We start from the raw sequence: 13,296 nt of genomic DNA on the forward strand, positions 1-13,296 counted from the left end.
CCACTTTCTAAAGTGGTAGGAACCCAACATTTTTAGGGAGGGAGAGGAGCAACCAGTTTTTTATTTACGTCTTTATTTTACCTAATCCTTAATGTAACTGCCCAGGAGCAGGATTAGCTGAGAGAGAAACTACTAAGTAGTGATTAAACGAGAAACTGGTGATTCTACAACTTGTAGGTGGAATCACCTCCCAGTCTAGGGACAAGTGACAAGTTGCCTAGGTCACTGAACTCTCACTGGGATCACTAAGTGGTTCCGTCCCTTCTTGCTCTCATTCACCCTAAGTCTGCTGATATAACACTTTATGTTTCCACTCAAGAAAACTGTCTTTCAGATAAAACACAAGCTCTCTTTTAGACCTTCTCGACGTAAAAGAGTTCTTCTACGGGGTCTCCAGTGCTGTTGGACAGACCGGAACAGTCCACTGGCAAACAAGACTGAGTCCAGAGAGAGACGCACCTTTGGTACACTGCAATATTCTTTGGAACAAAACCGGGTATTGGGTGATCCGTTGGGTTACAAGCAATATACACTCTGGGATTCCAAGCCTCCGTACGACTGAACTGCTCATCTTCTTCTGCAAGGAAGTAAACCAAGTGTCAGGATCTACCCAAGGGAGAAGGCTCGAGCCAAAACTGACAGTGACACAAGGCTCTGGACAACAGGGAAATCCCCACCGTTTCACATCGATACCTTCACAAAGGCCTGAAAATGCTTATCCTTGGCATAGAGGTCTTTGAAGTAGTTTACAGACTGGTTGTGCTGCCCACAAAACTTGCCATATGTCTTCTTTAAGCGTTCTGCATTCTCTCCTGAAAACTGCAGAGGAAAGAGAACAGAGGTTATGCCATAACTCAGGGTGCTAAACTCCTATTACCATTTTGTCCAAAGTTTCCAGTCTACTTGTGAAACCCAAGAGAGCTCCCTCCAAAGACTGAAAGATTAAAATGGTACAGGAGCTTTGGAAAACAGTTTAGCAGTTCCTCAAAAAGGTAAATATAGAGTTACCATATGACCCAGCAATTCCACTCCTGGACATAAAAACATATGTCCAGGGCCTCCCTGGTGGCGCAGTGGTTGAGAGTCCGCCTGCCGATGCAGGGGATACGGGTTCGTGCCCCGGTCTGGGAGGATCCCATATGCCGCGGAGCGGCTGGGCCCGTGAGCCATGGCCGCTGGGCCTGCGCGTCCGGAGCCTGTGCTCCGCAGCGGGAGAGGCCACAACAGTGAGAGGCCCGCATACCGCAAAAAGAAAAAAAAAAAAAAAAAAACATATGTCCACACAAAAACCTGTATATGAATGTTCACAGCAGCATTATTCACAACAGCCCCAGAGTGGAAATAACCCAAGTGTTCATCAGAGGATAAATGGATAACGTATGAATGAAAAACGCCAATCACAAAGGACAACATATTGCTTTATTCCATTTATATAAAATGTGCAGAATAGGCAACCCCACAGAGAAAGTAGATCAGTGGTTGCCTAGGGCTGGGGAAGTTGGTGGGGGTGACGATGATAAAAATGCTCTACAACGGACTGTGGCGACGGCTGCACAAGAGTCACGGATATACTGAAAACCACTGAACTGTGCACTTTAAATGGGTGGATCACATGGCATATGAATTACATTTCAATAAAGCTGTTATATATATTTAAAAAATAATAAATACAGAGATATCTATGTACTGTGCACATAAGAAATGCAAGATGTGTTTTAACTCCCATTTGTCATAACACAGTAATAAAACAGAGAGACTCACTAGAAGTCTTTCATGAGGTAGCACTCTCAAAGAAGTCATCCTGATAAGTCAGCAAGACATCAGAAACGTCATTACCTAGGGATCTGTTTATCCTACTTACCTCAGGCCAGCAGGCCTAACAATTCTGCATGGCCCTTACCTCATTCCCAAGCGTGTGCAATCTCAACCACTCATCTGAAGCTACGTTCACTGTGGGGTAACCGCTGAGTTTCTGTATGTGGTCCACAAGACACGTGCTAAGCATCAATTCCCGCTGGACTAACAATCTCTGGAGGCAACACAACTTGATCCTTACCCCAAAACTTGAAAAAACGTTCAGTGTAGCCTTTCCTTTCCCCCTTTACCAACAGAGGAGCTGAGGCAGAGAGATTTTTAAGTGATCGGCTCCCATCACAAAGCAAGTGCCCTAAAAGGGTGACTCTGGCACTGGCGCTCAGAACCAACAAATGGACACCATGGGGCTAACATCTTACTAGAGAACATGCACAAATACAAGGATCTACAGGTCAGAGGAAGTACCAGTGCAGGTCTGAGGGTGGAGAGGAGGGGCAGAGGGAGAAACATGGAAAAGGACAGGAGGGGGATGTTTGGGGAGGAAGGGTCCTCACTTGCAGAGCTGACCGTGCCCACTTTGAGGCCCTGACCACCAGTGTGAACGCATTCACTACACTGCATCTGCATTTACTTCACGACATGCCTATCCTTCACTCCTAGAACATGAGTTCCATGAAGCAGAGGTCTACACTATACTTACCTTTGTGGTTCCACATGGTATTGAGTAAATCCCCAGTGAATACATGAAAAATGAATGAATGAAGGCACCAATGAATTAATAGTGCAAGGGGTACAGACTCAAGAATACAACGAAAGGACAATATTTCCAATTCTCAGGCAAATGTTCCAGCAAGTAAGCCTCTGCTTCCACAAGGAGGCAGAGACTTGCCGGTGAGAAAGAGCTAGTCAGATGTGATGCGATGCCCTCTGCCTATAAAGGTTATACTAGCGTTATTCATCTTTCAATAAGAATGTTTTAAAAAAGAAACATTTAGAAACTGCCCATGACATATACATCTGAAAGTATCAAAACAATTTTTAGTTAAATTGCTTTTGACGTAGGATTGAAACCATACCATACCTTGATGAAAATATTAGCAAGATATATTTTATGAATTATTTTACAGTTTCTTAGTCAAGTTTGTAGTCTCAGGTGGTTTTTAGATAAATGAGCCTTTTGATTTGAGGCACAAGTTGAAGTTGAGACTTCCAAAAACTATTTTTTGATCTCTTAAACTATAGTATCTCTGATGTTGGTACAGACTCTGAGGAAGAAAAACTGGCTTTTACTGCGTATCTACCATGTATGCTGGGTACTTTATATATACATTACCTCTGAAATTTTAAAATAGCATTAAAAGAGAAAATCTACTGTCCTCAATTACAGAAGAAGAAACTGAGGGTCGGAGAGCTGCAGTCACTTGCCTAAGCTCACAGAGATCGTGAGCAGTCCAGCCAGGATGTGAACGCACGGCTACGGGGCCCCCAGTGCGTGTGAGAGGCACCAGGCGCCCACCCGCTGCTCACCTGGTGCACAAGCACATCCCCAATCCTCTTGATGAGAAAGTTCTTTTCACTTTTATCCACCAGAGAGTCCTTCTTCCGCTCCAGGATCCTCTGAAAGAACTGGCTGTGGATACTGATCAGCTCATCCAAACAGGGGAAGAGCTTCACCATCTGCTGCTTGAAGAGCAGGTCGGCCCTCATGCCACAGCTGTACACGTCGCTCATGATCTTGAGTGTGCGGAGGTGGTGGAACTCCGTCTGCATCAGCTCTGGGGGAGGGACAAGGCTCAGTGGTCAGGAATGCTCTCCTGGAGGATTCTCCTGCAAAGTGTGTCTGCTGCTACTAACAGCCCAATTTTGTCTTAAGGCTATTTACGGCCCAATTTAAACTTTAAAACTGAGTCAACAGCTGTCTTTTCCCTAAGGTGTTTTCATCCTATTCCTCGATTTTTCACGGGACCTCACACTATTTTCTGACAGGTGTACTGGATTCCATCACTCTTAAGTGGTGGTTTCCAATGTGGTCTTCATTGGGATTCAAGACCCTTCATAATTTACTACGTTCCTATTTCCCAGAAATGACTTGTGTTTAGTCTAGTTTCTACTGTAGCTGAGGAATTAAACTGTACTGTCACAAGAGATCTCTTTTTAGGACTATCACAAAATAAGCACTCATATTAAATAAAATGTCCAATAAAATTAAAGAATATAATTTTACAGAGAGAGTAAAGGATAGAAATAAGATGTCTCTATACCTCAAAGTTTTCCAAAGAAAATCTTTGAGATGCTACATACTTGAAAATTGACTTGACATAGCCCAATAAATCCCCTAATAAACAATGCCAGACAATGCACATCAAATATTAGCAGAGCACATGAAGAGTCTCACCATAAATCACTTCTTGCCGTATGACCACATCTTTCTTTTGCTGTTTCAGAAACTGGCTGTCCACTATCTGACTCCAGCACTCTGCTTCCAGCTGTTTGGACTCAATCTCAAAGTCTCCCATTAGCTGCCCTTCATTCATGTCTGTACCTACTCCTCAAAATACAAAAAAAATCAATATCAGAATCCTGCATCTGTGACCTCTAAAAAAAACCTCTGCTGGACGTTCCTCATGGTGATAATTTCATGAGACATAAACACTCTACACTAATACAGGGATGTTCATAGAATATATATTCTATTAGAAAAGATCATTTTCTGTTCCAGAGTGACATACTCTATATTCAAGACTTTGGTTAAGGGTGATAACCGTCACATAAATCAAAGGTGATTAAGACATGATCAGGGTCCTGGTGACTTGACTTGTTTAAGAGAGTAGGCTTACAGCTGTGCCAAGAGAGCTAGAACTGAACGTGTACGAAAGTCTAGGGGAAGGAGAAGCGTTTGTACCAGAATCTGACCACATTAAAATCAATGACATCCTTCAGTGGACAACCATCTAACAACAGGGTAAGTGGGTTTACCAACTCATTATAAAGCATGTGATGCTTTACAGACAGTTCAGAGAAGTTTCACAGGAGTAAGAAAGAGGCAGGAGATGCGTTAGTGCTTGCATTCTAGGAGATGGCACAAAGTCTCTGCAGACACACACAATACATGCCGTGATTTCTGCTTACCCTCATCAGTAAGGGACTCTGTTGACTCATTGACCTTGCTGATTTTATTTCGTGAGTCTGTTGAATGAGACAGGAATTTCCAGGTGTTTGATATGTTCTCATCATTGCCAACTCTGGGGGCAAAAGGAAACACATACCGTCAGATACATTCTGAGAAGCCACAGTTTCCGGTCTTAAGTGAAGATCTGAAAAACTAGAAAGTGACAGCTGGCTGCAAGTACTACAATGATGGAAGACAAATTACTTAGGTCAGGTACCCAGCAATATGCAACACAAACTATTAAGGAAGGTTGGAGGCATTTAACATCACTGCAAGCATGAACTTTTTGAGCCTTGGAGTTTTTTTTAATGATAGGTAGCAAGGAGAATGCTCTTCCTTCAAACTGCATGCACATTATATAAGAAATTTTTCTGTTTGAAACTCATGTCTAACCACTACACTTTTTCCCTGTGTTCCCTAAATAACTATAGACCAAGCCCTTATATTAAACCATATTCTTCCAACTTTTCTTGAGCCCAACTCACCAGCTAGCACATTAGGCACCCAGTCGATGTTTGTGGTACAACACAAAAGTAAGCCAGAGTTATTTAAAACTAAATTTTATTTAAAGGCCAACTTTTAAAAGTCATAATATAAACTCATTTGGATAACATGAGAACTTGGAAAAGAAAGCCTTTGGTTAATTACAATAGAAAGACAAAACGACATAAAAATCCCTGAAACTTTGTTTTTAATGAGGAGGAAACATTAGCCAGCACAGAGGTTAGGAAACACAGACAAAAGCAGATTTGCATCCTTCAGTTGGGAATTTTCCTCCAGCCTAGGTTAAGAGAGCTGCAAGAGATGTTTTGAGTCCTACATTTGAGATGACTTCTTTACTGGATGGGAAGGCAGGCATCTTACCCCAAACAGCCAGCAACATCATAATTGGCCCCGTGCTAATCACAGACAGCCGAGGCCTGAACAATCTGGGGCCACAGCAACTTCTGGAGGGACCATAAAAGGAACTCAGTGCAGATGAGGGATGGGGAACCTACTGTAGTACCCGGCCCATTATTCACTCCCATGACTTAAGAGTCAAGAGGCAAGTTTAAAAAAAAAACAACAAAAAAAAGCGAAACAGAACACAGTTACCCCCTCCCCCCAGGTTCATCTGACCAACAAAAAAGTGTGACATATGAAAATACAAGTGATAGAAACCAAACATTCAGAATTAAATCTTTTTTCCTAGTCCCACTTCTTATTTTGATCTGAAAATCATCCTTTTAGAAGGCAGGTTCTTGAAAAGCAGGGCTGATCATGTATAAAAGCAGAGGACAACTGGCCTAAAAATGGTGTTTAAAGGGGATCCTTGCTACAAAATGGCGATCATGATGGTGCATCAAAGTGTAATCCTCACCCCACTCAGCTGTAGCACTAACCCATTACATTATACATTTCTTTCTAAAACAATCTTTTTGTCAAATGGTATAAATTATTATGCTCTGTCACCTAGATGTCAACTGTGTTAGCTTTACATCCCCACTCACCCAGCAATGTTCTGAATGGAGACACTTTTGGAGAGTGACACACTCTGCTGGGACCGTCTGTTAGCAAACATGGGGGCGGCAGTGGTTTCATGGGCCAGGAGGACTGCGGACTGAGGGTGCTCCTTGGGCTGGGAGACTATAAAGAACAAAAGGACACCAAATGAAGTATCACCGACACATGCCCACTAGCACTGACTCACCTGATGAATGCCAAATAGAAGCAAACTGCTTTAAAAGAGATTTACCCTGGGAGTGTAAATAGGTACAAAAACTCTATGGAAGACAACTTGGCAATAGCTGTTGAAACTGTAAATGCCTATCTTTGATCCAGTAATTCCATTTAGGATATGTTTATTCTACAAGATTTACTTGTTTATATTTGAAATGACATATGTCCAAAGTTATTCAATGCAAAGTTTGGTAAAAGCAAACTGAGTATCAAAAGAAGATCAGTTAATCAATCATGGTACAGCCTACATGTGAATACTATGAAGCTTTAAAAAAAAATGAGGACACTCTCCATGAACTGACACAGATCTGCAGATAACATATTAAGGGGGAAAAAAATCAAGGTGCAGGGCTTCCCTGGTGGCGCAGTGGTTGAGAGTCTGCCTGCCGATGCAGGGGACGTGGGTTCGAGCCCCGGTCAGGGAAGATCCTACATGCCGCGAAGCGGCTGGGCCCGTGAGTCATGGCCGCTGAGCCTGCGCATCCAGAGCCTGTGCTCCGCAACGGGAGAGGCCACAACAGGGAAAGGCCCGTGTACCGCAAAAAAAAAAAAAAAAAAAATCAAGGTGCAGAATAAAGTGTGCAACAGACCACCTTTTATGTTTTAAAAACATAATTAATAATCCAAATTGGTATTTGCTTCATTATGATAAAGAAACTTAAGGAAGATAAATATAAAACTAAAAAAAGCGGTTCACCTGTGGGGTGTGATGGCAGTGAGGATAAAGAATCATATATTTAAAAATTTAAACTAATTCAAAGTAAGAGAAAAGGAGACCGAGAGAATTTTAAGGATAAAAGGAGCCTCAGAGATAACTGAGGCTGGTGTTCTTTGGGAGGACCTACCAAGAAACGTGTCAGGGGCTGGTGAGATATGCAAATTCCCAGCCCTCCTTGTTCTGTGCGGGTGGGACCTGGGAGCCTACACATTTACTAGCTCCCCAAGCGATTCTTCTGTACAATGTCTGAGAACATAGGTTTTGACCAATTCCTTTAATTTACAGATGAGGAAAATGCAACATGTGTTTGAGGTCACATAGCTAATTTGTCCTCATACTGCATACTTCTCTTGAACTTGACCAAAGAGGAAACTGGAGCTCTAATTTCATGCTAAAGTAGTCACACTGCCATCTGGGTAGCAAATTATTTTTCCTTGGTAGCTAACTAAACTGCTGTATTACCTGTGCATCCCCAGGAGCATCAGGAGCTGAAGGAAATAAGACTGGGGCAGCTGTTATGGCTTCACAGTATTACAGGATGTTTCTGACTTAATAAAATTAATAAAACCATTAATTTCCAATTCAAATTCTGTTTAGAAGAAGGTGATATAATAAACACCAGAAACATGCTACCCTGTAACACGACCAGACCCTTCCTGCAGGAAGCACACAGGAAACTAGGAGATGTGGGTTCCACACCAACAGGGAAGAAGGGCAACTGGCAGGGAAGAGAACATGCTCAAGTGTTCAAGAGCCTGGAGCACATCCTCAGTGTCTCAGAAGGGAAGCTGCTGAGCAGATAAAATCTGATGAAGGAAGAAACACCCGTTCTTGAAGAACAGTAGGATGTGGGTAAGTCAACAGAAAAAGAGGACATTCTGATGAGGAGAATTACATGAAGGAAGGCAGAAACACTCTATTAATGTGAAAGGGAGAAAACAAGCAGAAGAGGAAGTAAGTAGAGGGGCGTATATAAGGGATCAGTGAAACGGCTGGAGAAGCAGAACGAAGTCATGTCATGCAGAGCCCTGAACATTATAAAGAACAACCTGCATCTAAAAGGCAGCATAGGGGGGTGAAAACAACAACTTTCCTTTGTTGAAACCAATCCACTCCACTCAGGGAAGTTGCTAACTACTCTCTGAGCCTCAGCATCCTTAATTGTGATGGTGATGGTAGTGGTGAAAGCAAACACTGAAGGAGGCCTCTCACCAAGTACTTCACTGGTGTGATCTCACTTAAACCCGATGACCACCTGCTGATACTATTACCATCCTTTCACAGAGGAGGAAAATGAGGTACAGGGGATTTAGTAAACGTCCGAGGTTATGCGGCTGTTAAGTGGGATGCTGGGACTCAGACCCATCCAACTTGAATCCACAATCTGTACTCTTACCACTACGTTACCTCAGGAATAAAACGGGTAAAACAGGAATAAGAATACATGCGGGGGTCAGACCTAATAGGTATTTTTTGGAAAAATGCTATTTTATCTGATTTGAAAGGAAGAAAAAAGGTTTCTGAAATAAGGGATAATGTCACAGAACAAAAGTTTAAGGAAGATTAGACTTGTAAAAGGTGTTGGAATGGGTTGGATCATTGGTTAAAGTGGGTGACTGTCTGGCACAACTTTTCTTCTAGGAATCCACATGCAAAGATGGGCAATAATTGGACTTCTGTCTAAAGGGACTCCACACCCTCCTGGTGGCACAGTCTCTACAGCCATTCCGGGGCCATCTGGAAGCACTCAGAGCAGTCGGGCTCAGAGCAGTGGTCCTCAAGCTCGAGTGTGTGCATCACCGTCACCTGGAGCATCTACTCAAACACAGATCACTGGGCTCCGCCTCTGGAATCTCTGACGTAGTAGGTTTGGGGAGGGCCCAAGAATTGGCACTTCTAATTGATCCAGGATCTACCCTTTGAAAAACACGGCCTGAGGGTAAGTTTCACATGGGCTCCCATAGAGCAAATTTAGGTGATATTCATTACTGCATCTTTATGACAGGGGTTGGAAACAACTCAGACAACCATCTTTGGGGGAACTGATAATTATAATGTGGTATATATTTATGAAAGAACACCATGCAGCGATCTGAGACAATAGCTTACATATAGTAACACACATATATCTCAAAACCATATTGAGTGGAAAAAATCCCAGCAGAATGGATAAGCAAGTCCTATCATCTAATTTACATTTAACGCACAAAATCATAAGAGATATTTCCAGAGGTACACATATGTCTAAAGATACGGCAGATTAGAGAGGTTTACATGAAGTATACTGCAGTGCGTGCTGATGAGGGGAAAGGAATGAGATAGGGAATGAAGAATGAAATGGGGAAAATATTAAGTAAAACCAAAGTGAAGCTTTGCACAGACTGGAGAAGACAGGTTGATGTGAATGGGAGAGGTGTGATTTACCCAATTTGTGTACCACTGAAGTCCTTGGGGAAAAAAAAGATTTTCATAACTCCACAGTTTGTCAAGAAGTTTATAAGCAAGATCTCATCTGATGCAACTGTAACGCTGCTAAAAGCGAGTTTCACTGTCGACTCACGCAAGAGAAATTTCAAGACACACAGGGCTAAGGTGCTGCCTTTTAAGCGAAGACACACACTATTCTAGAACCTTCCAGAGAGTTTGATGGTAGAATGGTAAGCTTTTGGTCAATGAAACTGCAGCCTTCTCTAAGTATTCAAAATAGGTATTCAAATCTTGCTTAAGAATAACAAGTAAATACTACAGAAGTATGGGTAAGTCCTGAACCAGAGAGGTGAAAAGGAATCATGAGACGTGGGCCGAGCTACTTACACTTGTTTCTCATAATTACCGTGGGCAGCGAAGATGTGTCATGTGCTTGAAGGCTCCCTTTGGGCTGCTGAAAGGAAAAGAAAGCCTGAGGGAACCCTGCATTTACAATTTATCTTCTGTCAAGTTTCAAGAGGCTTAGAGCAGGAAGCCAGCTGCTCCTACTTCCCTGCTCTATTCCTGCCAAGGGTCCTCAGCACCCTAGTCCTAAGCCACCCACTCTGGCTCCCCTCTGAACCCGCCAAGCACTGTGATCCTGCAAATGCCGTCTCTTCTGCCTGGAATGCTCTCTTCACCTTCACAGGCATGGCATTCTTCTATTTCAAGATAATCCCTCCTTGGTAGAGCCATCTGTTAGCTTCTTTCTTCTCCTCACCCGAGGCAGTGACTGGCACCCCTTAGAATACTGCATGTGCCCCCGCCTAGTTTTTTCCTTATTTATGGTCATCGTCTGCTTGTCCATCTTCCCCACCAGAATGCCGATTCCTTAAGAGCAGCATCTGTGCCTTTTTTGTTTCTCTTTCTCCAGTGACTCGCATTTATAAGGTGTTAAATAATTCTTAGGTAAAGTGCTAATTTTAAGACTTTTGTTGTAGCATGGAACAGAGACACTGTGTGAGAAATTACAGACTGAAGCAATTAGTCTGAGATAAATCATTAGTGAAAAAGGGTCCATTTAAAATGGAACTCCCCCTTTCAGGTTACATTCTTTTCTATGGGATAGGCTGTATCCCTATCATTCTCCTTCTCTATAGCACATTCACAGTAACAGCAGTCTTACCAGAGATCACAAACTCAAATGCCTGTGGGGTCGGGCAGGTAACAAAGGACAGAGGCGAGTTGGAGGAGGGGGGGAGTGGCAGGCTGGGGCTTGTATATCTTGTCTAGAGGAGGCAGCAGTCACTCAGCCCCAGTGGATTATCACCCACCACCCACCTCTCCAACATTTAAGGAACTACAGGCCAGATACTGTTCTACGTGCTTAGGAGCTATTGATGGATCACTTGGCAAGTTGAGTGCTTACATTCTAGTGGGGGGAAGGTACAGATCATTAAAAGTAAATGTAATACAATAAATACAGTTGTTAAGTAGACCCTAAGAAGGTGATAAGTAGTACTATGGAAAAAAAGAAAAAGAGCAAGGTGGGAATTGGGAATGCTGGGTAAGGGGAAATACCAGGGCTGTGAGATCTTCCATTTCTTCAGGAGAAATCAGAAATCCAAACTGGTGTGAAATACGATTTTTCAATAAATACACTAACTCAAATAAAAAAAAATTACTCCATGAGCCAAACAAAATTTATGTCCATGGACTGAATAAGATCTGGGGTACAGAGGTCTGTCATCTTTACACTAGAGTTCAGTGCTTCTCAAAGTGTGGTCCTCGGACTAGCAGCATTAACATCATCTGGGAACTTATTAGAAAGGCAAGTTCCTGCCCCCTCCCCACCCGCCAAATTGGAAGCTCTGGGAGTGGGGCCCACTGTCACCTTATAACAAGCCCCCCAGGTGATTCTAATGCACACTCCAGTTTGAGGCCACTGCACTAGATAAATGCGTTTGGTTACTGGAAGCACACAGCATGCTGAGCATCTGTGTAGATGGAGCTGGAGAGCACTCTTCTGACAAGGAACAAAGACATTTATGAGTGACTACAACACTGAAAACCACACAGGCCACCTAAACGCCCATCTGCCCCCAGCCTCGTACTCTTTCTTTAAGGGCTCTGATATGCAGTGCCTGTTACCACACAGCTGCATACTCAGAACACGTACCATCATACACTTCCTGCTCCTGTCATGTGATCCACACGAGCCTGTGGAGAAAAGTGCTGCCAGACAGGCCCGTTTAACCCTGACACTCCCCAGCCCATCAGCGTGTCAGAGCCCCTGATTTCCACCTGCTGCCCTCATGGTCCTGAAGAAGGAAGCCAGGCATGTGAAAGGCAGAGGAGGTCTGCAGACACAGTTAAGAAAAAAACCACTTCAACGGCGACACAGATTAAAATCACAGAGAAATGTGCATTTAACGTGGAGAAGCTCTGAAACCATTTTACCTTCCAAAAGCCACAAATTCCCGAGAGCGTTAAGAAGAGAAAAATCATTTTTGGTTATTTTAGTCTCAAAGTAGGTACCAAATGATGAAAATAAACAAAAACTACAACCCCAAATCTCCCATCTCTGAAGATCTTATTGGTTTAGCCAGAAGTGTCTTACCTTCATTTTGACCTTTGCACAGGAGGCCAGACTTTCTCTACAGCCTTTGTGGACAAAAGCACTACAACCTGAAAAGAGAGCAAAACCCCGGGTGACATTAATACACAGCAAACAGATCCCCCAGACTGATTTTTCCACTGCCACAGCAACCGACAGACTGCCAGGTGAAGTCGCTCACAGGTCAGAATGTGACTAGCCGAAATTACAGACTGCAGCCCTCTTCTAGGAAGCAGGCATGCGATGTCATTTGGAGGAGGAGAAACAAGAGCAGATGTGATTTCTGATTAATAAAAACTAGAAATCTGAATCTTCTCGGGTAGGAAGCTGAGAGGCTACAAAACTAAAGTGAAAGCGTCTGCTGTCAATATGTGAGTCTAAGTCACAAATAATACATAAATGATATGTATTAACATATATAGACATTTACATATACGTTTAATAACACCCACAAATAATACATAAATACAGCCCCTTAACAGGGGCTGTGAAATCTGTATGGCTGTGTCAAAGGTGGAATGTGAATCTGAAAATCTACCTATTTATGTCCTTTGACTTGGAAACCTAACTACCCTGAACTTTTTGCAACACCCCGACTGAGTCAAGAGCCGCAGAAGAAAGGTCATCAGAACCACCCTAATAAAGTACCTCTGGAAGCCCTGACTCGAGAGGAAGTAGGAGACTTCCTGAAGATGAACGGACATTTCCAGAAAGATGGAGCACAGCCCATAATCCTCCAAGGACACGAACTTATTTCAACTCTTATTTCTCACTCCTTGACCCACAAGGGCCACTTATGTAAACACCCCCCCCCACTCTCTGCCTCACAAGGGTCATCATCAGCTTGTACTG

General features: G+C 43.1%; 1 protein-coding gene across 1 annotated transcript in view; it reads right to left on the reverse strand.

Annotated features, from left to right (window-relative positions):
• LOC308611602 (uncharacterized protein) overlaps positions 1-13,296 on the reverse strand; it is a gene marked incomplete at its 5' end in the record, with an annotated part of 124,748 nt that overhangs the window by 16,710 nt on the left and 94,742 nt on the right. Inside the window, 8 exon segments of the mRNA XM_081260322.1 lie at positions 460-577; positions 694-819; positions 3,343-3,590; positions 4,211-4,357; positions 4,945-5,057; positions 6,475-6,610; positions 10,236-10,302; positions 12,448-12,515. Coding sequence (XP_081116448.1) covers positions 460-577; positions 694-819; positions 3,343-3,590; positions 4,211-4,357; positions 4,945-5,057; positions 6,475-6,610; positions 10,236-10,302; positions 12,448-12,515 — 1,023 coding nt within the window.

The sequence above is a fragment of the Mesoplodon bidens genome, assembly GCF_964165515.1.
Source record: "Mesoplodon bidens genome assembly, contig: HAP1_SCAFFOLD_129, whole genome shotgun sequence".
NCBI classification, from domain to species: Eukaryota; Metazoa; Chordata; class Mammalia; order Artiodactyla; family Ziphiidae; genus Mesoplodon; species Mesoplodon bidens.